A 24,449-nucleotide genomic window follows, 5' to 3' on the forward strand; every position below is an offset into this window, starting at 1 on the left:
TCTGCTGGTGCCAAGGCAGGGGGGCATACTACTCTTAAATAGCAAAATGTTTTCAAATGATACATCTACCTCTGCCAGATATCAATGATCGATGGGAATGTGATGTTTGAGGTGTGTTTTGTTTGTGCAGACATCAACAAAATATGAAATTAAGTTTATAAACTGGAATGCAATGAATTACTTTTTTTTTAATTTTTATAAACGTAGGGTACAACTGTGATGCAGAATGTTTTTCTGAGTCACTTGAAATGAAAAGCAACTCTAAATAGAATCTGTCATCCTAGCATTGAAAGAATTAACTGTAAAAATAGCTACCGTCCTCATAGTGAAGTTTCTTTCAGGAAAAATGAACAACTCATCTTGGGAAAAACACATGCCAGGGTGACTAGAAGTGCAGCTGGAACTAGTTTCTCCTATAGTGCTGACCTGTGTTGTTTTAATATAGTCAGCTGTCCAGTGGTGCTGTGTTGTTTTAATATAGTCAGCTGTCCAGTGCTGACCTGTGTTGTTTTAATATAGTCAGCTGTCCAGTGGTGCTGTGTTGTTTTAATATAGTCAGCTGTCCAGTGCTGACCTGTGTTGTTTTAATATAGTCAGCTGTCCAGTGGTGCTGTGTTGTCATTAATCAGGGGCACTAGCATCAGTAGATTGGCCCAGCTCTGGTCCCTGGTCTCCCAGCTCCAGCCTGCCCTCTGCCCTCTGGCCCCCCAGCTCTGGTCCCTGGTCTCCCAGCTCCAGCCTCCCCTCTGCCCTCTGGCCCCCCAGCTCTGGTCCCTGGTCTCCCAGCTCCAGCCTCCCCTCTGGCCCCCCAGCTCTGGTCCCTGGTCTCCCAGCTCCAGCCTGCCATCTGGCCCCCCAGCTCTGGTCCCTGGTCTCCCAGCTCCAGCCTGCCATCTGGCCCCCCAGCTCTGGTCCCTGGTCTCCCAGCTCCAGCCTCCCCTCTGCCCTCTGGCCCCCCAGCTCTGGTCCCTGGTCTCCCAGCTCCAGCCTCCCCTCTGCCCTCTGGCCCCCCAGCTCTGGTCCCTGGTCTCCCAGCTCCAGCCTCCCCTCTGGCCCCCCAGCTCTGGTCCCTGGTCTCCCAGCTCCAGCCTCCCCTCTGCCCCCCAGCTCTGGTCCCTGGTCTCCCGGCTCCAGCCTCCCCTCTCCCCTCTGGCCCCCAGCTCTGGTCCCTGGTCTCCCGGCTCCAGCCTCCCCTCTCCCCTCTGGCCCCCAGCTCTGGTCCCTGGTCTCCCAGCTCCAGCCTCCCCTCTGGCCCCCCCAGCTCTGGTCCCTGGTCTCCCAGCTCCAGCCTGCCCTCTGGCCCCCCAGCTCTGGTCCCTGGTCTCCCGGCTCCAGCCTCCCCTCTGGCCCCCAGCTCTGGTCCCTGGTCTCCCAGCTCCAGCCTCCCCTCTGGCCCCCAGCTCTGGTCCCTGGTCTCCCGGCTCCAGCCTCCCCTCTCCCCTCTGGCCCCCCAGCTCTGGTCCCTGGTCTCCCAGCTCCAGCCTCCCCTCTGGCCCCCAGCTCTGGTCCCTGGTCTCCCAGCTCCAGCCTCCCCTCTGCCCTCTGGCCCCCCAGCTCTGGTCCCTGGTCTCCCAGCTCCAGCCTCCCCTCTGGCCCCCCAGCTCTGGTCCCTGGTCTCCCGGCTCCAGCCTCCCCTCTCCCCTCTGGCCCCCCAGCTCTGGTCCCTGGTCTCCCAGCTCCAGCCTCCCCTCTGCCCTCTGGCCCCCAGCTCTGGTCCCTGGTCTCCCAGCTCCAGCCTCCCCTCTGGCCCCCCCAGCTCTGGTCCCTGGTCTCCCAGCTCCAGCCTCCCTCTGGCCCCCAGCTCTGGTCCCTGGTCTCCCAGCTCCAGCCTCCCCTCTGGCCTCCCAGCTCTGGTCCCTGGTCTCCCAGCTCCAGCCTCCCCTCTCCCCTCTGGCCCCCAGCTCTGGTCCCTGGCCTCCCAGCTCTGGTCCCTGGTCTCCCAGCTCCAGCCTCCCCTCTGCCCTCTGGCCTCCCAGCTCTGGTCCCTGGTCTCCCAGCTCCAGCCTCCCCTCTGGCCCCCCAGCTCTGGTCCCTGGTCTCCCAGCTCCAGCCTCCCCTCTGGCCCCCCAGCTCTGGTCCCTGGTCTCCCAGCTCCAGCCTGCCCTCTGGCCTCTAGACATCATCACTGTTGACAATAGACATCATCACTGTTGACAATAGACATCATCACTGTTGACAATAGACATTATCACTGTTGACAATAAACATTATCACTGTTGACAATAGACAACATCACTGTTGACAATAGACATTATCACTGTTGACAATAAACATTATCACTGTTGACAATAGACAGCATCACTGTTGACAATAGACATTATCACTGTTGACAATAGACATCATCGCTGTTGACAATAGAGACATTATCACTGTTGACTATAGACACCATCACTGTTGACAATAGACATTATCACTGTTGACAATATACATCATCACTGTTGACAATAGACATCATCACTGTTGACAGTAGATACATCATCACTGTTGACAATAGACATCATCACTGTTGACAATAGACATCATCACTGTTGACAGTAGAGACATCATCACTGTTGACAATAGACAGCATCACTGTTGACAATAGACATTATCACTGTTGACAATAGACATCATCGCTGTTGACAATAGAGACATTATCACTGTTGACTATAGACACCATCACTGTTGACAATAGACATTATCACTGTTGACAATATACATCATCACTGTTGACAATAGACATCATCACTGTTGACAGTAGAGACATTATCACTGTTGACAATAGACATCATCACTGTTGACAATAGACATCATCACTGTTGACAGTAGATACATCATCACTGTTGACAATAGACATCATCACTGTTGACAGTAGAGATATCATCACTGTTGACAAAAGACATCATCACTGTTGACAATAGAGACATTATCACTGTTGACAATAGACATCATCACTGTTGATAATAGACATCATCACTGTTGACAGTAGAGACATTATCACTGTTGACAGTAGAGACAACTTAAGCAAAGCAGGGCCTATCATCAATGAATAGGCTGGGATATTCTACAGGCAGCAGACTGAAGACTGAACACACGCTGGCATCATTAGCAAAGAGCAAGAGCAGACGAGGGATAGAGAGGCGGAGGCAGGAAGAATGTTTTGGTAATCTGTATCTCGCAATGTCTTGTCTAAAGTAGCCTAAAGTTTGCCTCTTCGTCTCATGCATCGATGCAAGCTTCAACGGAAAGTATGCAAATAAATATGACGCAACCACGTACAGGTTTGCCATGTCTGCGGTTTTCACGTCAAATTGGCTCGATGGGGGAAATGTATTGGTTGCAGGTTTTTGGGCTACTTCGAAATTGCATCTTGGTGCACGTCGTGACAACTTTTTTACCAGTTGTAGGGAGGCTGTTTAGATTGTCATTATGGAGACACCTATTTCCAACCCTTTTTCCATAAAACATATTGACGCGCTAGAACTGTTCCACATCAAGAAATAACGGTGACAAATCACAATAAAAAACGACTTCAGGCGCCCCCTAGAGCGCGTTAGATAAATTCGCTCAGAGGTGGTTTAAACTGCATTCTAATGTCCGACTTTGGTTATGGAAAACCATATCAAGCGAAGGGTTTTACGCATTCATTCCGAAAGTCTTGAGTTTACTTTCTCCAGTACGTTACAGGGCTTAGTTGTGCTAAGGTGACTGAGGCCCGCACATCTCTCCTCTCCCGACTCCTTCCCTGTCACTTCCAAGGATCACGTATAGCTGCAGCACTGGCAAGTTACCTTTTGCTAGTAGACAAGTAAGGTCATTATTTATGCCAAATGTTAACGTTATGTTAAAGTGCTGTGTGTTGGAAGCTAATACATATAATGTAAACACGAGTAGTCTCTTGCTAAAGTCAGCCAGCTAGCTACTTTTGTTAACCACATGTCTACGTAGCTAAATAATACAAAACACCAAACAGATTAACAGTCTCAATTGCTTTACTGACCATAATGCAATATTAAACAAAAGGTCAGATCTACAAATGTTTGACATATAACATTAGTTATGGAGGGTAGTCGTGATTGAGGAAATACAGCAGCCGACATATTGATGATTCAATTAACTCTAAAAGGTCAAAGGTCAAAGGCAGTAGAATGTGAGTGTGCAGTGCCTCTCAAATGTAAAATGTATGCGTTCTCCACAGTCTCATCCTAATAACAACTCGATCACACCGACAGCGTCATTGCGTTTTGGTACATCAGAAGTGCATTAATGTCCAATGGAACGCTGCGTTTGTCTCGCAGAGGCAGTTGCAGTACGTTCTGTGTGGTGCGAACGAATCCCAACGTTTGCGTCAAACTGTACGCGTAAACGGCTTGACGGAAACGGTAGCGGGAAGGTGAATGTTGAACTTTTGTTGCACACATATCCAGATGATGCTGCATGAACCATTTTTTTGCGCGATGACTGTTGGCGTACTCAAGACAATGCCCTCTAAAAAAAGCACTCGAACTAATGGGAGTGTGGAGCACGGTGATGTGCATATTGAGAAACAACCTGAGTCTCCTTGTCCTTTACCCAGTATGTAAACGCAGGCAGGGTGGGAGGGAGGCAGGCAGGGTGGGAGGGAGGGAGGCAGGGTGGGAGGGAGGCAGGCAGGGTGGGAGGGAGGCAGGCAGGCAGGGTGGGAGGGAGGCAGGCAGGGAGGGAGGGAGGCAGGCAGGGAGGGAGGCAGGCAGGCAGGGTGGGTGGGAGGCAGGCAGGCAGGGTGGGTGGGAGGGAGGCAGGCAGGGTGGGAGGGAGGCAGGCAGGCAGGGTGGGAGGGAGGCAGGCAGGGAGGAGGGGCAGGAGGAGGCAGGCAGGCAGGGTGGGTGGGAGGCAGGCAGGCAGGGTGGGTGGGAGGGAGGCAGGCAGGGTGGGAGGGAGGCAGGCAGGCAGGGTGGGTGGGAGGCAGGCAGGCAGGGTGGGTGGGAGGGAGGCAGGCAGGGTGGGAGGGAGGCAGGCAGGCAGGGAGGGTGGGAGGGAGGCAGGCAGGGTGGGAGGGAGGGAGGCAGTGTGGGAGGGAGGCAGGCAGGGTGGGAGGGAGGCAGGCAGGCAGGCAGGGTGGGAGGGAGGCAGGCAGGGTGGGAGGGAGGCAGGCAGGGAGGGAGGCAGGCAGGCAGGGTGGGTGGGAGGCAGGCAGGCAGGGTGGGTGGGAGGGAGGCAGGCAGGGCGGGAGGGAGGCAGGCAGGCAGGGAGGGTGGGAGGGAGGCAGGCAGGCAGGGTGGGAGGGGAGGCAGGCAGGGGGAGGGAGGAGGCAGGCAGGGTGGGGGGAGGAGGCAGGCAGGGGGGAGGACAGGGTGGGAGGGAGGCAGGCAGGGAGGGTGGGAGGGAGGGAGGCAGGCAGGGTGGGAGGAGGCAGGCAGGGGGAGGGAGGGAGGGAGGCAGGCAGGGTGGGAGGGAGGCAGGCAGGGGTGGGAGGGAGGCAGGCAGGGAGGGTGGGAGGGAGGCAGGCAGGGTGGGAGGGAGGGAGGCAGGCAGGGTGGGAGGGTGGGAGGGAGGCAGGCAGGCAGGGTGGGTGGGAGGGAGGCAGGCAGGGTGGGAGGGAGGCAGGCAGGCAGGGAGGGTGGGAGGGAGGCAGGCAGGCAGGGTGGGAGGGAGGCAGGCAGGGAGGGAGGGAGGCAGGCAGGGTGGGAGGGGAGGCAGGCAGGCAGGGAGGGTGGGAGGGAGGCAGGCAGGGAGGGAGGGAGGCAGGCAGGGTGGGAGGAGGCAGGCAGGGAGGGTGGGAGGGAGGGAGGCAGGCAGGCAGGGGTGGGAGGGAGGCAGGCAGGGAGGGTGGGAGGGAGGCAGGCAGGGTGGGAGGGAGGCAGGAAGGGAGGGAGGGAGGCAGGCAGGGTGGGAGGGAGGCAGGCAGGGTGGGAGGGAGGCAGGCAGGGAGGGTGGGAGGGGAGGCAGGCAGGGTGGGAGGGAGGCAGGCAGGGTGGGAGGGTGGGAGGGGAGGAGGCAGGGTGGGAGGGAGGCAGGTGGGGGGAGGCAGGCAGGGAGGCAGGGTGGGAGGGAGGCAGGCAGGCAGGCAGGGTGGGAGGGAGGCAGGCAGGGTGGGAGGGAGGCAGGCAGGGTGGGAGGGAGGCAGGCAGGTAGGGAGCCATTAGTTCTCTGTAAAGCCATCCCTAACTAGGTAAGACCATTCTCCTCTTAATTGAATCGCTCAGACATTAGGACTTGAGTCCCAAATGGCACCCTATTCCCTATGTAGTGCACTACTGTTGACCAGGGCCCATAGGGGGAGGGCAGGGCCTATTTTTCCCGATGAAAACAATAACTGTAACAAATTAGTTATTATTATTTCAGTTGACGAAAATGTGACGAGACGAGAATTCCACATGGGACTAATTAAAATTCAATTTGACATGAAGCTCGTTTTCATAAGCATGCACGTCCTGGCAGAACATCAAATCCAATCCTCTCAATGGCAGAAGTAAAGTTTTTCCGTTGCGTGGTCTGATTGAGCTGATCTGCACCGCTTCTCTTACACAGTTCCCAGGCAGGCGGTCACTTCAGTCACTCATCAAACGCACTAACCTCAACTCTTTCTTTCATGTTGCTTTGATCACATCAAAACTCTATTATTTTTCATTTTCACTGTTATTCATCTGTGTTTGCAAGTGGAGACGTTTCTTCCCCGATTTGGAAAATATTAGGAGGACAGTAATAATTCTGCCATTTCTGGAAAGCTCAGATTCTCCTCTTTTTAAGGGAATCACTGTTATTTACACCTATCCCAAGGTTAAGACTGGGAGAAAAGAGCTGTAGCCTATAGTAAATCATGGCTGACATTGGTTATCTGCAACAATAACAAGGTGCCAGCTAGGGGAGGATAGTAGGCTATCTGAATGATGGAAGTTAAAGGTAAATAATAATACTTTTATGGGGGGGGGGAAATGCAGTGACAAAAATTTGACTAAAATGACTGTGACTAAAACTAGACTGAAAACCAACGATGAAATGACTAAAATGTGATAAGACTAAAATATATTTTAAGACTAAAACTCAATCTAAAATAGCTGCCGAAATTAACATGTAAAAGGGATTTGCTGCTTTGTAATATTGCAGAACAAGCAGAACTCAAAATAAAAGTTTTCATTTTTTTTTTTACCAGCCAATCGGTACTTGCATTGTCAGTGGTATTCTCCCCTAGGCAAGCTAAACTGCATTGTCATTGGTATTCTGTTTTTATATATTTGTATGTATTTTTCTACACTTTGTTTGACAGTTGGAAACAAAGGGGGAGTAACAGCAGGAAAGGTGGATACGGGGATTGAACCTGGAGACGGGAGCGTTGCCTCTAGACCAACCCCAGTCTCCGACGGGGAGCAGTAGATGTGTCTGGAGACGGGAGCGTTGCCTCTAGACCAACCCCAGTCTCCGACGGGGAGCAGTAGATGTGTTTGGAGACGGGAGCGTTGCCTCTAGACCAACCCCAGTCTCCGACGGGGAGCAGTAGATGTGTTTGGAGACGGGAGCGTTGCCTCTAGACCAACCCCAGTCTCCGACGGGGAGCAGTAGATGTGTCTGGAGACGGGAGCGTTGCCTCTGAGACCAACCCCAGTCTCCGACGGGGAGCAGTAGATGTGTTTGGAGACAGGAGCGTTGCCTCTAGACCAACCCCAGTCTCCGACGGGGAGCAGTAGATGTGTTTGGAGACGGGAGCGTTGCCTCTAGACCAACCCCAGTCTCCGACGGGGAGCAGTAGATGTGTTTGGAGACGGGAGCGTTGCCTCTAGACCAACCCCAGTCTCCGACGGGGAGCAGTAGATGTGTTTGAGACGGGAGCGTTGCCTCTAGACCAACCCCAGTCTCCGACGGGAGCAGTAGATGTGTTTGGAGACGGGAGCGTTGCCTCTAGACCAACCCCAGTCTCCGACGGGGAGCAGTAGATGTGTCTGGAGACGGGAGCGTTGCCTCTAGACCAACCCCAGTCTCCAACGGGGAGCAGTAGATGTGTTTGGAGACGGGAGCGTTGCCTCTAGACCACATGCTCTGCACAGTCGGAATAGGTAGAGGAACTACCATTATGGGGCAGGCAATTAAAGTGCCTTCAGAAAGTGTTCATACCCCTTGACTTATTCCACATTTTGTTGTGTTTCAGCCTGAATTCAAAATGGATTAACTTGATTTTTTTCTCTCTCACCCATCTACACACAATACCCCGTAATGACCCCGTTTTGTACTGTTGCTATGGTGACCACTTATTACAACTCCAAAATATTTCTGCCCATGTTTGCCCAAGCTTGTTGATTCAGGACCTCTAGTACTTACCATTCGTTGTTTAGGATTTATCACTAGTCCACTGCTACTCTGCTCCCTGCTTGATTTCAACCACAATATGTTACCTTTTTGTGTTTATATTGCCTATTTCTTGAGGATATTTGGTGAGAAATATCACAAACTGAGGTAAACTGTTTACTGTTTACTACTGTGCTGTGCTGTAGTGTTGCACGGTATACCGGTACCACGGTAATATCACGGTACCAAAACCTCATGATACTTTACCGATACCAACATTTTAGAATACCGTAGTGCCGTTCCATACGATACTGCCACATTTTCCATCCCTACCAATCTAAAGTCCTGAATCAACAGCTTGGGCAAACCTGGGCAGCAACAGCTTGGAGTTGTAACAAGTGGTCACCATAGCAACAGTACAACCATTTCCAGGCTCCGGTGAAGGGGGGGTTCAACAGCCCAACCCAGGCAGCCTGACAGACGTATCGTAAAAAACTTGGCCTGGTATTGTGTCGTTAGTTTTTTTTAAATGTTGTCATCGTGACAACAGTACCGTGCGGGTTGACAGTCTAGACTCTGTGTGGCCAGCCATCCACAGCAGGCTAATGAGGGTATCATCTTTCCTGTTGATCTTCTCTGCTTTTCTGGTTCTCTGTGATCACAGAACTACAGTTTATGACTCTGTCATTACCATACCTGGCCACTCCCCTACCTGGCCACTGGCCACTTTCACAACCAGGATGGGCCAGTCCTGGTTAGTACAGTCCTGGTTAGTACTGGTTAGTACAGAACAGTCCTGGGTAGTACAGAACAGTCCTGGGTAGTACAGAACAGTCCTGGGTAGTACAGAACAGTCCTGGGTGGTACAGAACAGTCCTGGGTAGTACAGAACAGTCCTGGGTAGTACAGAACAGCCCTGGGTGGTACAGAACAGTCCTGGGTGGTACAGAACAGCCCTATGAAAGAAGTACAAACAAATAGTGTAGGGTGAGCTGCTGGTATGTAGAAATCATTTGAGTAGGGTGAGTTGTGGTCCTCTGTAGCTCAGCTGGTAGAGCACGGCGCTTGTAACGCCAAGGTAGTGGGTTCAATCCCCGCGACCACCCATACACAAAAATGAATGCACGCATGACTGTAAGGCGCTTTGGATAAAAGCGTCTGCTAAATGGCATATTATTATTATTATTGTTGCAGTGTGTTTTCCCCACAGGACACCTACTACAGCACTCCATGACTCTCCTTCTTGGTGAAATAGCCCTTACACAGCCTGGAGGTGTGTTTTGGGTCACTGTCCTGTTGAAAAACAAATGATAGTCCCACTAAGCGCAAACCAGATGGGATGGCGTATCGCTGCAGAATGCTGTGGTAGCCATGCTGGTTAAGTGTGCCTTGAATTCTAAATAAATCACAGACAGTGTCACCAGCAAAGCACCCCCACACCATAACACCTCCTCCTCCACGCTTTACGATGGGAAATACACATGCAGAGATCATCCGTTCACCCACACCGTGTCTCACAAAGACACGGCGGTTGGAACCAAAAATCTCCAATTTGGACTCCAGACCAAAGGACACATTTCCACCGGTCTAATGTCCATTGCTCGTGTTTCTTGGCCCAAGCAGGTCTCTTCTTCTTATTGGTGTCCTTTAGTAGTGGTTTCTTTGCAGCAATTCGACCATGAAGGCCTGATTCACACAGTCTCCTCTGAACAGTTGATGTTGAGATGTGTCTGTGACTTGAACTCTGTGAAGCATTTATTTGGGCTGCAATTTCTGAGGCTGGTAACTCTAATGAACTTATCCTCTGCAGCAGAGGTAACTCTGGGTCTTCCATTCCTGTGGCGGTCCTCATGAGAGCCAGTTTCATCATAGCGCTTGATGGTTTTTGCGACTGCACTTGATGACATTTTAAAAGTTCTTGAAATGTTCCGTATTGACTGACCTTCATGTCTTAAAGTAATGATGGACTGTCGTTTCTCTTGGCTTATTTGAGCTGTTTTTGCCATAATATGGACTTGGTCTTTTACCAAATAGGACTATCTTCTGCATACCCCCCTACCTTGTCACATCACAACTGATTGGCTCAAACGCGTTAGGAAGGAAAGAAATTCCACAAATTAACTTTTAAGAAGGCACACCTGTTAATTGAAATGCGTTCCAGGTGACTACCTCATGAAGCTGGTTAAGAGAATGCCAAGAGTGTGCAAAGCTGTCATCAAGGCAAAGGGTGGCTATTTGAAGAATCTCAAATATAAAATATATTTTGATTTGTTTAACACTTTTTTTGGTTACTACATGATTCCGTATGTTATTTCATAGTTTTGATGTCTTCACTACTATTCTACAATGTAGAAAATAGCAAAAATAAAGATGACCGGTAGTGTATATATATATATATATTTACAGGGATCTTGATCCAGGAGGCAATTGAATGTCTATGCTGTAACCAAGAAGCTTGATCTTGACATCTAGCCACGTAGCTAGCAAGTTAGCAAACCAGATGCAGAGCTGGAGCCCTGAGCTGGAGATCATTTATAAGATATATATATATATATATATATATATATATATATATATATATATATATATATATAACTTATCATATATTTTAAGGTATAATTTATTTGACACTTCTTAGAATCCTTGTAGCTATACTTAACATATAGTTATAAGCAGTGGCGTAAAACCCACATTTTTGTTTATTACTTTAATGTTGTTGTTTCTTACGGTATTAAAAGTCATGTTGTCTGTATTTCGAAAATCCCCCGGTATACGGTGTAAACGGTATATCGCTCAAGCCTGTTGTAGCCTGTGACTATGTGCTCTGAAGGTGAAAGGGCTGTCTGCAGAAGAAACTGAATATCCTTACAGGTAGATGGATCCTTGCTGAATTTTGATTCACCCAATGAACTGAAGATATAATGACCCAATGAACTGAAATGACCCAATGAACTGAAATGAGTGAACTGAAGCCAGGTGAAATGATCTTATCAACTCTGAGATTGCAGTCTAGGCCCTTATAGTCTTTACTGGATGCCCTCGTCTCTTTCTAGTTGCTCTGAGTTTGCAATCTGGTTTCAGAGTATTATATTCTGCATATCAACCAGAGACACTTAAAATGAGTTTGCTCCTTTAACACATAACATAGGTGGCGTCCCAAATGGCACCCTATCCCCCTACATAGTGCACTACTTTAGACCAGAGCCCCTATAAGCCCTGCTCAAAAGTAGTGCACTAAATATGGAATAGGGTGCCATTTGGGACGCGGAGATAATCTTCAGATGTCCTAATAATATGCTTAAAGTTAATATCCTGAGAAATGCCTGCAGACAATCATTACAAAACACTTTCTCAGCATTAACTGAATAGGACATTAAATAGAAATATTCATTCGATTCTGGGAGGATTATATTAGAGACCTGAAATGTGAAGCAGTACCACCTCAGCTGTACAATACCTGGTTCAAAGACTAGACTTCTTTTGAAAACCCTGATGAAGGCAGCTTTCTGTTGAAACATTGGTGAATTAATTTGGCCTAGTATGTATTGGAGAGAGAGAGAGAGAGAGAGAGAGAGTACGGCCATCTTCTGTGACCGTAGGTTTGTATTTCTATAGGATCCCCATTAGGTCCTGCCAAGGCAGCAGCTACTCTTCCTGGGGTTTATTATGGATCCCCATTAGTTCCTGCCAAGGCAGCAGCTACTCTTCCTGGGGTTTATTATGGATCCCCATTAGTTCCTGCCAAGGCAGCAGCTACTCTTCCTGGGGTTTATTATGGATCCCCATTAGTTCCTGCCAAGGCATCAGCTACTCTTCCTGGGGTTTATTATGGATCCCCATTAGTTCCTGCCAAAGCAGCAGCTACTCTTCCTGGGGTTTATTATGGATCCCCATTAGGTCCTGCCAAGGCAGCAGCTACTCTTCCTGGGGTTTATTAAGGATCCCCATTAGTTCCTGCCAAGGCAGCAGCTACTCTTCCTGGGGTTTATTATGGATCCCCATTAGTTCCTGCCAAGGCAGCAGCTACTCTTCCTGGGGTTTATTATGGATCCCCATTAGTTCCTGCCAAGGCAGCAGCTACTCTTCCTGGGGTTTATTATGGATCCCCATTAGTTCCTGCCAAGGCAGCAGCTACTCTTCCTGGGGTTTATTATGGATCCCCATTAGGTCCTGCCAAGGCAGCAGCTACTCTTCCTGGGGTTTATTAAGGATCCACATTAGTTCCTGCCAAGGCAGCAGCTACTCTTCCTGGGGTTTATTATGGTTCCCCATTAGTTCCTGCCAAGGCAGCAGCTACTCTTCCTGGGGTTTATTATGGATCCCCATTAGTTCCTGCCAAGGCAGCAGCTACTCTTCCTGGGGTTTATTATGGATCCCCATTAGTTCCTGCCAAGGCAGCAGCTACTCTTCCTGGGGTTTATTATGGATCCCCATTAGTTCCTGCCAAGGCAGCAGCTACTCTTCCTGGGGTTTATTATGGATCCCCATTAGTTCCTGCCAAGGCAGCAGCTACTCTTCCTGGGGTTTATTATGGATCCCCATTAGTTCCTGCCAAGGCAGCAGCTACTCTTCCTGGGGTTTATTATGGATCCCCATTAGGTCCTGCCAAGGCAGCAGCTACTCTTCCTGGGGTTTATTAAGGATCCACATTAGTTCCTGCCAAGGCAGCAGCTACTCTTCCTGGGGTTTATTATGGATCCCCATTAGTTCCTGCCAAGGCAGCAGCTACTCTTCCTGGGGTTTATTGTGGATCCCCATTAGTTCCTGCCAAGGCAGCAGCTACTCTTCCTGGGGTTTATTATGGATCCCCATTAGTTCCTGCCAAGGCAGCAGCTACTCTTCCTGGGGTTTATTATGGATCCCCATTAGTTCCTGCCAAGGCAGCAGCTACTCTTCCTGGGGTTTATTATGGATCCCCATTAGTTCCTGCCAAGGCAGCAGCTACTCTTCCTGGGGTTTATTATGGATCCCCATTAGGTCCTGCCAAGGCAGCAGCAACTCTTCCTGGGGTTTATTAAGGATCCCCATTAGTTCCTGCCAAGGCAGCAGCTACTCTTCCTGGGGTTTATTATGGATCCCCATTAGTTCCTGCCAAGGCAGCAGCTACTCTTCCTGGGGTTTATTATGGATCCCTATTAGTTCCTGCCAAGGCAGCAGCTACTCTTCCTGGGGTTTATTATGGATCCCCATTAGTTCCTGCCAAGGCAGCAGCTACTCTTCCTGGGGTTTATTATGGATCCCCATTAGTTCCTGCCAAGGCAGCAGCTACTCTTCCTGGGGTTTATTATGGATCCCCATTAGTTCCTGCCAAGGCAGCAGCTACTCTTCCTGGGGGTTTATTGTGGATCCCCATTAGTTCCTGCCAAGGCAGCAGCTACTCTTCCTGGGGTTTATTATGGATCCCCATTAGGTCCTGCCAAGGCAGCAGCAACTCTTCCTGGGGTTTATTAAGGATCCCCATTAGTTCCTGCCAAGGCAGCAGCTACTCTTCCTGGGGTTTATTAAGGATCCACATTAGTTCCTGCCAAGGCAGCAGCTACTCTTCCTGGGGTTTATTATGGATCCCCATTAGTTCCTGCCAAGCAGCAGCTACTCTTCCTGGGGTTTATTATGGATCCCCATTAGTTCCTGCCAAGGCAGCAGCTACTCTTCCTGGGGTTTATTGATGGATCCCCATTAGTTCCTGCCAAGGCAGCAGCTACTCTTCCTGGGGTTTATTATGGATCCCCATTAGTTCCTGCCAAGGCAGCAGCTACTCTTCCTGGGGGTTTATTATGGATCCCCATTAGTTCCTGCCAAGGCAGCAGCTACTCTTCCTGGGGTTTATTATGGATCCCCATTAGGTCCTGCCAAGGCAGCAGCAACTCTTCCTGGGGTTTATTAAGGATCCCCATTAGTTCCTGCCAAGGCAGCAGCTACTCTTCCTGGGGTTTATTATGGATCCCCATTAGTTCCTGCCAAGGCAGCAGCTACTCTTCCTGGGGTTTATTATGGATCCCTATTAGTTCCTGCCAAGGCAGCAGCTACTCTTCCTGGGGTTTATTATGGATCCCCATTAGTTCCTGCCAAGGCAGCAGCTACTCTTCCTGGGGTTTATTATGGATCCCCATTAGTTCCTGCCAAGGCAGCAGCTACTCTTCCTGGGGTTTATTATGGATCCCCATTAGTTCCTGCCAAGGCAGCAGCTACTCTTCCTGGGGTTTATTATGGATCCCCATTAGTTCCTGCCAAGGCAGCAGCTACTCTTCCTGGGGTTTATTATGGATCCCCATTGGTTCCTGCCAAGGCAGCAGCTACTCTTCCTGGGGTTTATTATGGATCCCCATTAGGTCCTGCCAAGGCAGCAGCAACTCTTCCTGGGGTTTATTAAGGATCCCCATTAGTTCCTGCCAAGGGCAGCTACTCTTCCTGGGGTTTATTATGGATCCCCATTAGTTCCTGCCAAGGCAGCAGCTACTCTTCCTGGGGTTTATTATGGATCCCCATTAGTTCCTGCCAAGGCAGCAGCTACTCTTCCTGGGGTTTATTATGGATCCCCATTAGTTCCTGCCAAGGCAGCAGCTACTCTTCCTGGGGTTTATTATGGATCCCCATTAGGTCCTGCCAAGGCAGCAGCTACTCTTCCTGGGGTTTATTAAGGATCCACATTAGTTCCTGCCAAGGCAGCAGCTACTCTTCCTGGGGTTTATTATGGATCCCCATTAGTTCCTGCCAAGGCAGCAGCTACTCTTCCTGGGGTTTATTATGGATCCCCATTAGTTCCTGCCAAGGCAGCAGCTACTCTTCCTGGGGTTTATTATGGATCCCCATTAGTTCCTGCCAAGGCAGCAGCTACTCTTCCTGGGGTTTATTATGGATCCCCATTAGTTCCCTGCCAAGGCAGCAGCTACTCTTCCTGGGGTTTATTATGGATCCCCATTAGTTCCTGCCAAGGCAGCAGCTACTCTTCCTGGGGTTTATTATGGATCCCCATTAGTTCCTGCCAAGGCAGCAGCTACTCTTCCTGGGGTTTATTATGGATCCCTATTAGTTCCTGCCAAGGCAGCAGCTACTCTTCCTGGGGTTTATTATGGATCCCCATTAGTTCCTGCCAAGGCAGCAGCTACTCTTCCTGGGGTTTATTATGGATCCCCATTAGTTCCTGCCAAGGCAGCAGCAACTCTTCCTGGGGTTTATTAAGGATCCCCATTAGTTCCTGCCAAGGCAGCAGCTACTCTTCCTGGGGTTTATTATGGATCCCCATTAGTTCCTGCCAAGGCAGCAGCTACTCTTCCTGGGGTTTATTATGGATCCCCATTAGTTCCTGCCAAGGCAGCAGCTACTCTTCCTGGGGTTTATTATGGATCCCCATTAGTTCCTGCCAAGGCAGCAGCTACTCTTCCTGGGGTTTATTATGGATCCCCATTAGGTCCTGCCAAGGCAGCAGCTACTCTTCCTGGGGTTTATTAAGGATCCACATTAGTTCCTGCCAAGGCAGCAGCTACTCTTCCTGGGGTTTATTATGGATCCCCATTAGTTCCTGCCAAGGCAGCAGCTACTCTTCCTGGGGGTTTATTATGGATCCCCATTAGTTCCTGCCAAGGCAGCAGCTACTCTTCCTGGGGTTTATTATGGATCCCCATTAGTTCCTGCCAAGGCAGCAGCTACTCTTCCTGGGGTTTATTATGGATCCCCATTAGTTCCTGCCAAGGCAGCAGCTACTCTTCCTGGGGTTTATTATGGATCCCCATTAGTTCCTGCCAAGGCAGCAGCTACTCTTCCTGGGGTTTATTATGGATCCCCATTAGTTCCTGCCAAGGCAGCAGCTACTCTTCCTGGGGTTTATTATGGATCCCTATTAGTTCCTGCCAAGGCAGCAGCTACTCTTCCTGGGGTTTATTATGGATCCCCATTAGTTCCTGCCAAGGCAGCAGCTACTCTTCCTGGGGTTTATTATGGATCCCCATTAGTTCCTGCCAAGGCAGCAGCTACTCTTCCTGGGGTTTATTATGGATCCCCATTAGTTCTTGCCAAGGCAGCAGCTACTCTTCCTGGGGTTTATTATGGATCCCCATTAGTTCCTGCCAAGGCATCAGCTACTCTTCCTGGGGTTTATTATGGATCCCCATTAGTTCCTGCCAAGGCAGCAGCTACTCTTCCTGGGGTTTATTAAGGATCCCTATTAGTTCCTGCCAAGGCAGCAGCTACTCTTCCTGGGGGTTTATTATGGATCCCCATTAGTTCCTGCCAAGGCAGCAGCTACTCTTCCTGGGGTTTATTATGGATCCCCATTAGTTCCTGCCAAGGCAGCAGCTACTCTTCCTGGGGTTTATTATGGATCCCCATTAGTTCCTGCCAAGGCATCAGCTACTCTTCCTGGGGTTTATTATGGATCCCCATTAGTTCCTGCCAAGGCAGCAGCTACTCTTCCTGGGGTTTATTATGGATCCCCATTAGTTCCTGCCAAGGCAGCAACTACATTTACATTTTACATTTTAGTCATTTAGCAGACGCTCTTATGCAGAGCGACTTACAGTTAGTGAGTGCATACATTTTTCATACTGGCCCCCCGTGGGAATCTAACCCACAAACCTGGCTTTGCAAGCGCCATGCTCTACCAACTGAGCTACACTTGGCTTATTTTTCATTGGCAGGGACTGGGAAACTGGTCAGAATTGAAGGAATGATGGATGGCGCTAAATACAGGGAAATTCTTGAGGGAAACCTGTTTCAGTCTTCCAGAGATTTGAGACTGGGACGGAGGTTCTGTCACGAGTTGCTAAGCCAGAACCCAGAAGCAGACCAGGACAAGGTAAGTTGAAACGAAGGTGAGTGTTTATTTACAAATTCAAGAGTGATGCTGAATAATCCAGGGAACAGAGCGGGCGGCGTTGATTAGTTGTTGGGGGTGCAGTGGTTGATCCCATCCTGGGTCGGCAGCCGCCCGACCACCAGGCAGAGGTTGGATGAAGGTTCCGGACGGGTGACTGCAGATGGAACAAAACGGGGTAAGTAAGCAACAAACCAACAAGGTGCAAAAACAACAAAACTAACGCTAGGCTCTAAGACTGATACTCTGGTAAACCTACTGTTCATGGCTAACGATCCGGCAGGGAATGGATGTTAGGCCAGAGCCTAAGAAGGGTGATGATCAGGACCAGGTGTGCAGATTGCTGATGGGATGCAGGTGCGGAAATCAAGAGAGCTCCCCGGAGCGTTCCAGAACCCTCGGGAAACTGGAGATCACGAACATAAAAACTAGTCCACAGACAGGACCCGACTCAGACTGCCGGGATCGTTACAGTACCCCCCTCCGACGAACGCCACCGGGCGGACTCCCGGAGCGCCAGGATGGAGGCGGTAGAAGTCACTGATGAGGTCAGCATCTAGGACCTGTCGCCGCGGAATCCAACTCCTCTCTTCAGGACCATACCCCTCCCAGTCCACGAGATACTGGAAACCCCGGCCCCGCCGTCTGGAATCCATGATGCGACGCACCGTGTGGCAGGACCACCTCCGATCATCCGAGGAGGAGGAGGAGGAGGCGGAGGAGGCAACAGAGGACTGAGGAAAACAGGCTTGAGGCAGGAGACATGAAAGGTGGGATGGACTCTGAGCGTCCTCGGGAGTTTGAGTCGAACTGCCACCGGATTGATCACCTTCTCCACCACAAACGGACCAATGAACTTCGGTAACAACTTCCTAGACTCAGTCCGTAAAGGAAGATCCCGTGTGGCCAACCAGACCCTATCTCCGATGGTGTAGGTGGGAGCAGGGATCCGGCGACGATTCGCCTGGAGCTGATACCGGTCCGAAACTCTAAGGAGTGCTTTTCTGGCCCGATGCCAGGTCCGGTGGCAACGCGAATATGGACCTGAACAGAAGGCACTGAGAGCTCCTTCTCCTGAGAAGGGAACAAGGGAGGTTGGTAGCCATACAGGCACTGGAAGGGAGACATCCCAGTGGCAGATGTAGGGAGAGATATTGTGGGCATACTCAACCCAGGGCAACTGAGAGACCCAGGAGGTGGGGTTGGAAGAGGCCAGGCAGCGTAGCGTGGATTCCATCTTCTGGTTGGCTCTCTCCGCCTGACCATTAGATTGGGGGTGAAAACCAGATGTGAGACTGACTGTAGCTCCAATGGCCAAACAGAAGGACTTCCAGACAGCAGAGGTAAACTGAGGGCCACGGTCGGAAAGCGATATCACTGGGCAACCCGTGGACCCTGAAAACCTCCTAACCAGGATCTCGGACGTCTCCGAGGCAGAGGGAAGCTTGGCAATTGGCACAAAGTGGGCGAACTTGCTGAATCTGTCCACGATAGTCAGAACGACCGTGTTCCCCTCAGAAGCGGGCAACCCAGTGACAAAGTCCAGGGCCAGATGCGACCATGGTCGCGGGGAATAGGAAGGGGGTGAAGTAGTCCAGAGCTGGGCGATTGGTACTCTTATTCTGCGCACACACTGGACAGGCAGCAACATAAACCCCGAGTATCTCGGCCATGGCAGGCCACCAAAAACGTCTGCGAAGAAACGCCATTGTCCGAGCCACGCCAGGGTGACAAGCCATCTTGCTGGCGTGGGACCATTTGAGGACCGCGGGACGAACCGACTCAGGCACAAACAACCGACCGGGTGGACCGTTACCGGGACCGGGCTGAGTCCGAAGGCCGCCAGCACCTCCTCCTCAATCTTCCACATAACTGCTCCCACGACGCAGTTCCGGGGAGAATTGTCTCGGTCTTGGACCCACTCTCCTCCGTCTTGGAGAACATCCGGGACAAGGCGTCCGCCTTGCCGTTCTTAGATCCAGGTCGGAACGTCAGGGAAAACTTGAATCGTCCGAAAAACAACGCCCACCTGGCCTGACGGGAGTTGAGACGTTTAGCTCGATTGCACGTAAGCAAGATTCTTGTGGTCAGTCCAGACAATAAACGGTTGCTCCGCCCCCCTCCAACCAGTGGCGCCACTCCTCCAAGGCAAGTTTCACCGCGAGAAGCTCCCGGTTACCCACATCGTAATTCCTCTCCGCAGGCGAAAGGCGGCGAGTAGTAGGCGCAGGGATGGAGTTTACTGTCCGTGGAGCATCGCTGCGACAGGATGGCGCCAACTCCCACATCAGACGCGTCCACTTCAAGCACGAACTGACGGGCCGTGTCCGGTTGAGAGAGAATCGGTGCGTTGGTGAATCGCCTCTTCAAATCCAGAAACGCTCGATCCGCCTCCGGATTCCACTTGAAGGTCCTGATACTGGAAGTCAAGGCAGTTAACGGAGCGGCCACACGGCTGTAATCCCCGGATGAATCTGCGGTAGAAATTCGCAAACCCCAAAAATCTCTGGAGCTGCAATCTCGTACCGGGCTGGGCCCATTCCAGAACCGCTCTAACCTTCTCCTGGTCCATCCTAATCTCTCCCCTGGAGATGATGTACCCGAGAAAGGATGTCGTGTGGGCGTGAAACTCGCACTTCTCGGCCTTCACGAACAGGCGATTCTCCAACAATCGCTGCAGAACCTGCCGGACATGCTGGACGTGGTCGGAAGGTTCCTTCGAGAAGATCAGAATGTCATCCAGGTAAACAAACACAAAGAGACCGATCATATCTCTCAGGACGTCGTTCACCATACTCTGGAATACTCGCTGGAGCATTGGTCAGTCCAAACGGCATCACCTGATACTCGAAGTGACCCATCGGTGTATTGAAACCCCGTCAACCACTCGTCCCCCCTCTCTGATCCGGACCATGTGATACGCATTGCGTAGGTCTAGCTTGGTGAACACCGTAGCACCCTGTAAGGAGTCGAAGGCAGAACTCATCAAGGGCAGGGGATACTTGTTCTTGACCGTGATGTCATTCAACCCCCGATAATCAATACACGGTCGAAGAGAGCCATCCTTCTTACCCACAAAGAAGAATCCTGCCCCCAGGGGGTGATGACGAGGGACCGAACGAGACCAGCAGCTAGGGACTCCTTGATGTAGGTCTCCAAAGCCTCACGTTCAGGTCGGGAGATACTGTATAACCTTCCCTTGGGGTAGACAGCTCCAGGGAACAGGTTGATGGCACAATCATATGGTCGGTGGGGGAGGGAGTGACAGAGCCTTCTGCTTACTGAAAACTTCCCCAAATCGTGATATGTCTCGGGAACCAGGGACAAATCTGGGGGGTTTAGCCTCAATCACCTGACTGGGAACCGAATGGGGGCAGGCAGTCTTGAGACAGTTAGCATGACAATCAAGGCTCCAACTCGTTACCTTGCCCGTCACCCAATCGAACGTGGGATTGTGTTCCTTCAGCCAGGGGTATCCAAGGACCAGAGGAACATGGGAAGACGGCAGAATGAAGAATGAAATCATCTCAGAATGATTCCCCGACAACCGCATCTTAACCGGTTCAGTCCTCATCGTGATACGTGCCAGACTACTGCCGTCCAGAGTGGTAGCTTCAATGGCTTCCGGCAATTGCTCCTTGGAAAGCCCCAGCTGTTCCACCAACTCGGCATCTAGAAAGCTTCCATCGGCACCTGAATCGATAAAAGCGTTAATCGCTAAGCTCTGATTCCTGTTCATAAGGGTAGCCGGGAAACGGGGTCTGACAGAGGTATTGAGAGAATCGAAACTGGCTCGCTAAAAGTCCTCCCAACTTTAGCGAGCCGCGCAGTTTGACGACCCGACTGGAACCTGAGAAGCTGATCGGTTGGACGGAACCCATTGCTTCTCCCTCCTTCGGCTCTCGGACTCGATTATCCACCCGAATAGACAAGGCTACCAAGCTGTCCAGGTCACTAGGCTCCGGATAGGAGATCAACTCATCCTTGAGCTGCTCCGACAGACCCTGGTAAAAGGCCGCTTGCAGAGCCTCCTCATTCCACCCACTCTCCACAGCCAACGTCTTGAACTCGATCACGAAGTCGGCCACGCTGCGAGTTCCTTGGCGAAGCGAAAACAGGCGCCTAGCTGCGTCCCTCCCTCGGACGGAATGGTCGAAGAGCTTCCTCATCTCGGCCGTGAACCCCTGGTATGAAGCCATGCAGGGATCCTGTCGTTCCCAAACGGCTGAAGCCCACTCCAGCGCCGACCACGCAGCAACTCAATCACAAAGGCTATCCTAGCCTTGTCTGTGGCATAAGAGTAGGGCTGTAGATCGAACACTAATCCACACTGCATAAGGAAGGAACGGCATCTTCCCAGCTCCCCCTCATATTTATCCGGCTCGGAACCTTGGGCTCATGGATGGACACAGCTTCAGAAGCGGCAGGCGAGATGGGTGAAACCGGTAGTGGATCCTCCACCGGACACTTGCGTTGGTTCTGGACCTCCGTCAGACCGGTAGAAAGGTTCGAACGACAACGCGATCTCCTGTAGTACCGTGCTATGATGGCCCAACATCTTCTCCTGCTGGGTAATGGCATGGCGAACAGAGTCCAGGTCCGCTGGGTTCATTACTGGCCGGATCGTTCTGTCACGAGTTGCTAAGCCAGAACCCAGAAGCAGACCAGGACAAGGTAAGTTGAAACGAAGGTGAGTGTTTATTTACAAATTCAAGAGTGATGCTGAATAATCCAGGGAACAGAGCGGGCGGCGTTGATTAGTTGTTGGGGGTGCAGTGGTTGATCCCATCCTGGGTCGGCAGCCGCCGACCACCAGGCAGAGGTTGGATGAAGGTTCCGGACGGGTGACTGCAGATGGAACAAAACGGGGGTAAGTAAGCAACAAACCAACAAGGTGCAAAAACAACAAAACTAACGCTAGGCTCTAAGACTGATACTCTGGTAAACCTACTGTTCATGGCTAACGATCCGGCAGGGAATGGATGTTAGGCCAGAGCCTAAGAAGGGTGATGATCAGGACCAGGTGTGCAGATTGCTGATGGGATGCAGGTGCGGAAATCAAGAGAGCTCCCCGGAGCGTTCCAGAACCCTCGGGAAACTGGAGATCACGAACATAAAAACTAGTCCACAGACAGGACCCGACTCAGACTGCCGGGATCGTTACAGGTTCACCTTCCAGCAGGACAATGACCCTAAGCATACTGCTAAAGCAACACTCGAGTGGTTTAAGGGGAAACATTTAAATGTCTTGGAATGGCCTAGTCAAAGCCCAGACCTCAATCCAATTGAGAATCTGTGGTATGACTTAAAGATTGCTGTACACCAGCGGAACCCATCCAATTTGAAGGAGCTGGAGCAGTTTTTCCTTTAAGAATGGGCAAAATTCCCAGTGGCTAGATGTGCCAAGCTTATAGAGACATACCCCAAGCGACATGCAGCTGTAATTGCTGCAAAAGGTGGCTTTACAAAGTATTGACTTTGGGGGTGAATAGTTATGCACGCTCAAGTTCTTTATTTAATTTTTTTGTTGTTTGTTCACAAATATAAAATACTTTTCATCTTCAAAGTGATAGGCACGTTGTGTAAATCAAATGATACAAACCCCCCAAAAATCCAGGTTTTAAGGCAACAAAATATGGAAAAATGCCAAGGGGGGTGAATGCTTTTGCAAGCCACCGTAATTGAGGTTTAGGGTTTAGTGAATGATTTGTCCCAAATACAAATTAAATATTTAAGACTAACTTACACTACATGGCCAAGAGTATCTGGACACCCCTTAGTGGTTAGTGGATTCGGCTATTTTAGCCACACCCGTTGCTGACAGTTGTATAACATCGAGCACACAGCCGTGCAATCTCCATAGACAAACATTGGCAGTAGAATGGCCCGTACCGAAGAGCTCAGTGACTTTCAACGTGGCACTGTCATAGGACGCCACCTTTCCAACAAGTCACTTAGTAAAAATGTCTGCCCTGCTAGAGCTGCCCCGGTCAACTATAAGTGCTGTTATTGTGAAGTGGAAACGTCTAGGAGCAACAACGGCTCAGCCGCGAAGTGGTAGGCTACACAAGCTCACAGAACTGGACCGGCGAGTCCTGAAGCGCGTAGCGCGTAAACATCGTCTGTCCTCAGTTGCAACACTCGCTACCGAGTTCCAAACTGCCTCTGGAAGCAACGTCAGCACAATAACTGTTCGTTGGGCGCTTCATGAAATGGGTTTCCATGGCCGAGCAGCCGCACACAAGCCTAAAATCACCATGCAATATTTAAGCGTCTGCTGGTAGCAGTGTAAACGTGTTCTCAGGAGTGATGAATCACGCTTCACCGTCTGGCAATCCAATGGACGAATCTGGGTTTGGCGGATGCCAGGAGAACGCTACCTGGCCGAATGCATAGTGCCAACTGTTAAGTTTGGTGTAGGAGTAATAATGGTCTGGGGCTGTTTTTCATGGTTCGGGCTAGGCCCCTTAGTTCCAGTGAAGGGAAATCTTAACGCTACAGCATACAATGACATTCTAGACAATTCTGTGCTTCCAACTTTGTGGCAACAGTTTGGGGAAGGCCCTTTCCTGTTTCAACATGACAATGCCCCCTTGCACAAAGCGAGGTCCATACAGAAACGGTTTGTCGAGATCGGTGTGGAAGAACATGACTGGCCTGCACAGAGCCCTGCCCTCAACCCCATTGAACACCTTTGGGATGAATTGGAACGCCGACTGTGAGCCAGGCCTAATCGCCCAACATCAGTGCCCGACCTCACTAATGCTCTTGTGGCTGAATGGAAGCAAGTCCCCGCAGCAATGTTCCAACATCTAGTGGAAAGCCTTCCCAGAAGAGTGGAGGCTGTTATAGCAGCAATGGGGGGACCAACTCCATATTAATGCCCATGATTTTGGAAAGAGATGTTTGACGAGCAGGTTGTCCACATACTAGTGTATTTCTTGCCACCCATTCTGAAACTGACTGCAGCTCTTTGTTAAGTGTTGCAGTGATTTCACTCGCTGTAGTAGCTGACGTGTATAGTGTTGTCATCCGCACCCATAGACACACTGGCTTTGCTCCAAAGCTTTTTACTATCATTCTTTATATAATGTATCTTTTTTTCATGGTATTGTTTCTTCTTTATATTCAGTTTAGTCACACGATTTCTCAATTTGCAGTACGTTTGCCAATCGGTTGTGCAGCCAGACTTATTTGCCATTCCGTTTGCCTCATCCCTCTCAACCGTACAATTTTTCAATTCCTCATCAATCCACGGGGATTTAACCGTTTTTACTGTCATTTTATTAATGGGTGCATGCTTATTAGTAACTGGAATAAGCAATTTCATAAATGTGTCAAGTGCAGCATCGGGTTGCTCCTCATTACACACCACAGACCAACAAATATTCTTTACATCATG

At 50.6% G+C, this 24,449-nt stretch overlaps 1 protein-coding gene across 1 annotated transcript; it reads right to left on the reverse strand.

The window, feature by feature from the left end:
• Nucleotides 1-621: 621 nt before the first annotated feature.
• On the reverse strand, nt 622-4,217 carry LOC123482895 (spidroin-1-like). The gene is made up of 2 exons (XM_045212017.1): nt 4,206-4,217; nt 622-2,112 (listed from the first exon to the last, which is right to left on the reverse strand). The coding sequence occupies exons 1-2, from the start codon at nt 4,215-4,217 to the stop codon at nt 622-624; spliced, it is 1,503 nt and encodes a 500-aa protein (XP_045067952.1).
• Nucleotides 4,218-24,449: the final 20,232 nt, after the last annotated feature.

This window comes from Coregonus clupeaformis, chromosome 40, assembly GCF_020615455.1.
Source record: "Coregonus clupeaformis isolate EN_2021a chromosome 40, ASM2061545v1, whole genome shotgun sequence".
NCBI lineage: Eukaryota > Metazoa > Chordata > Actinopteri > Salmoniformes > Salmonidae > Coregonus > Coregonus clupeaformis.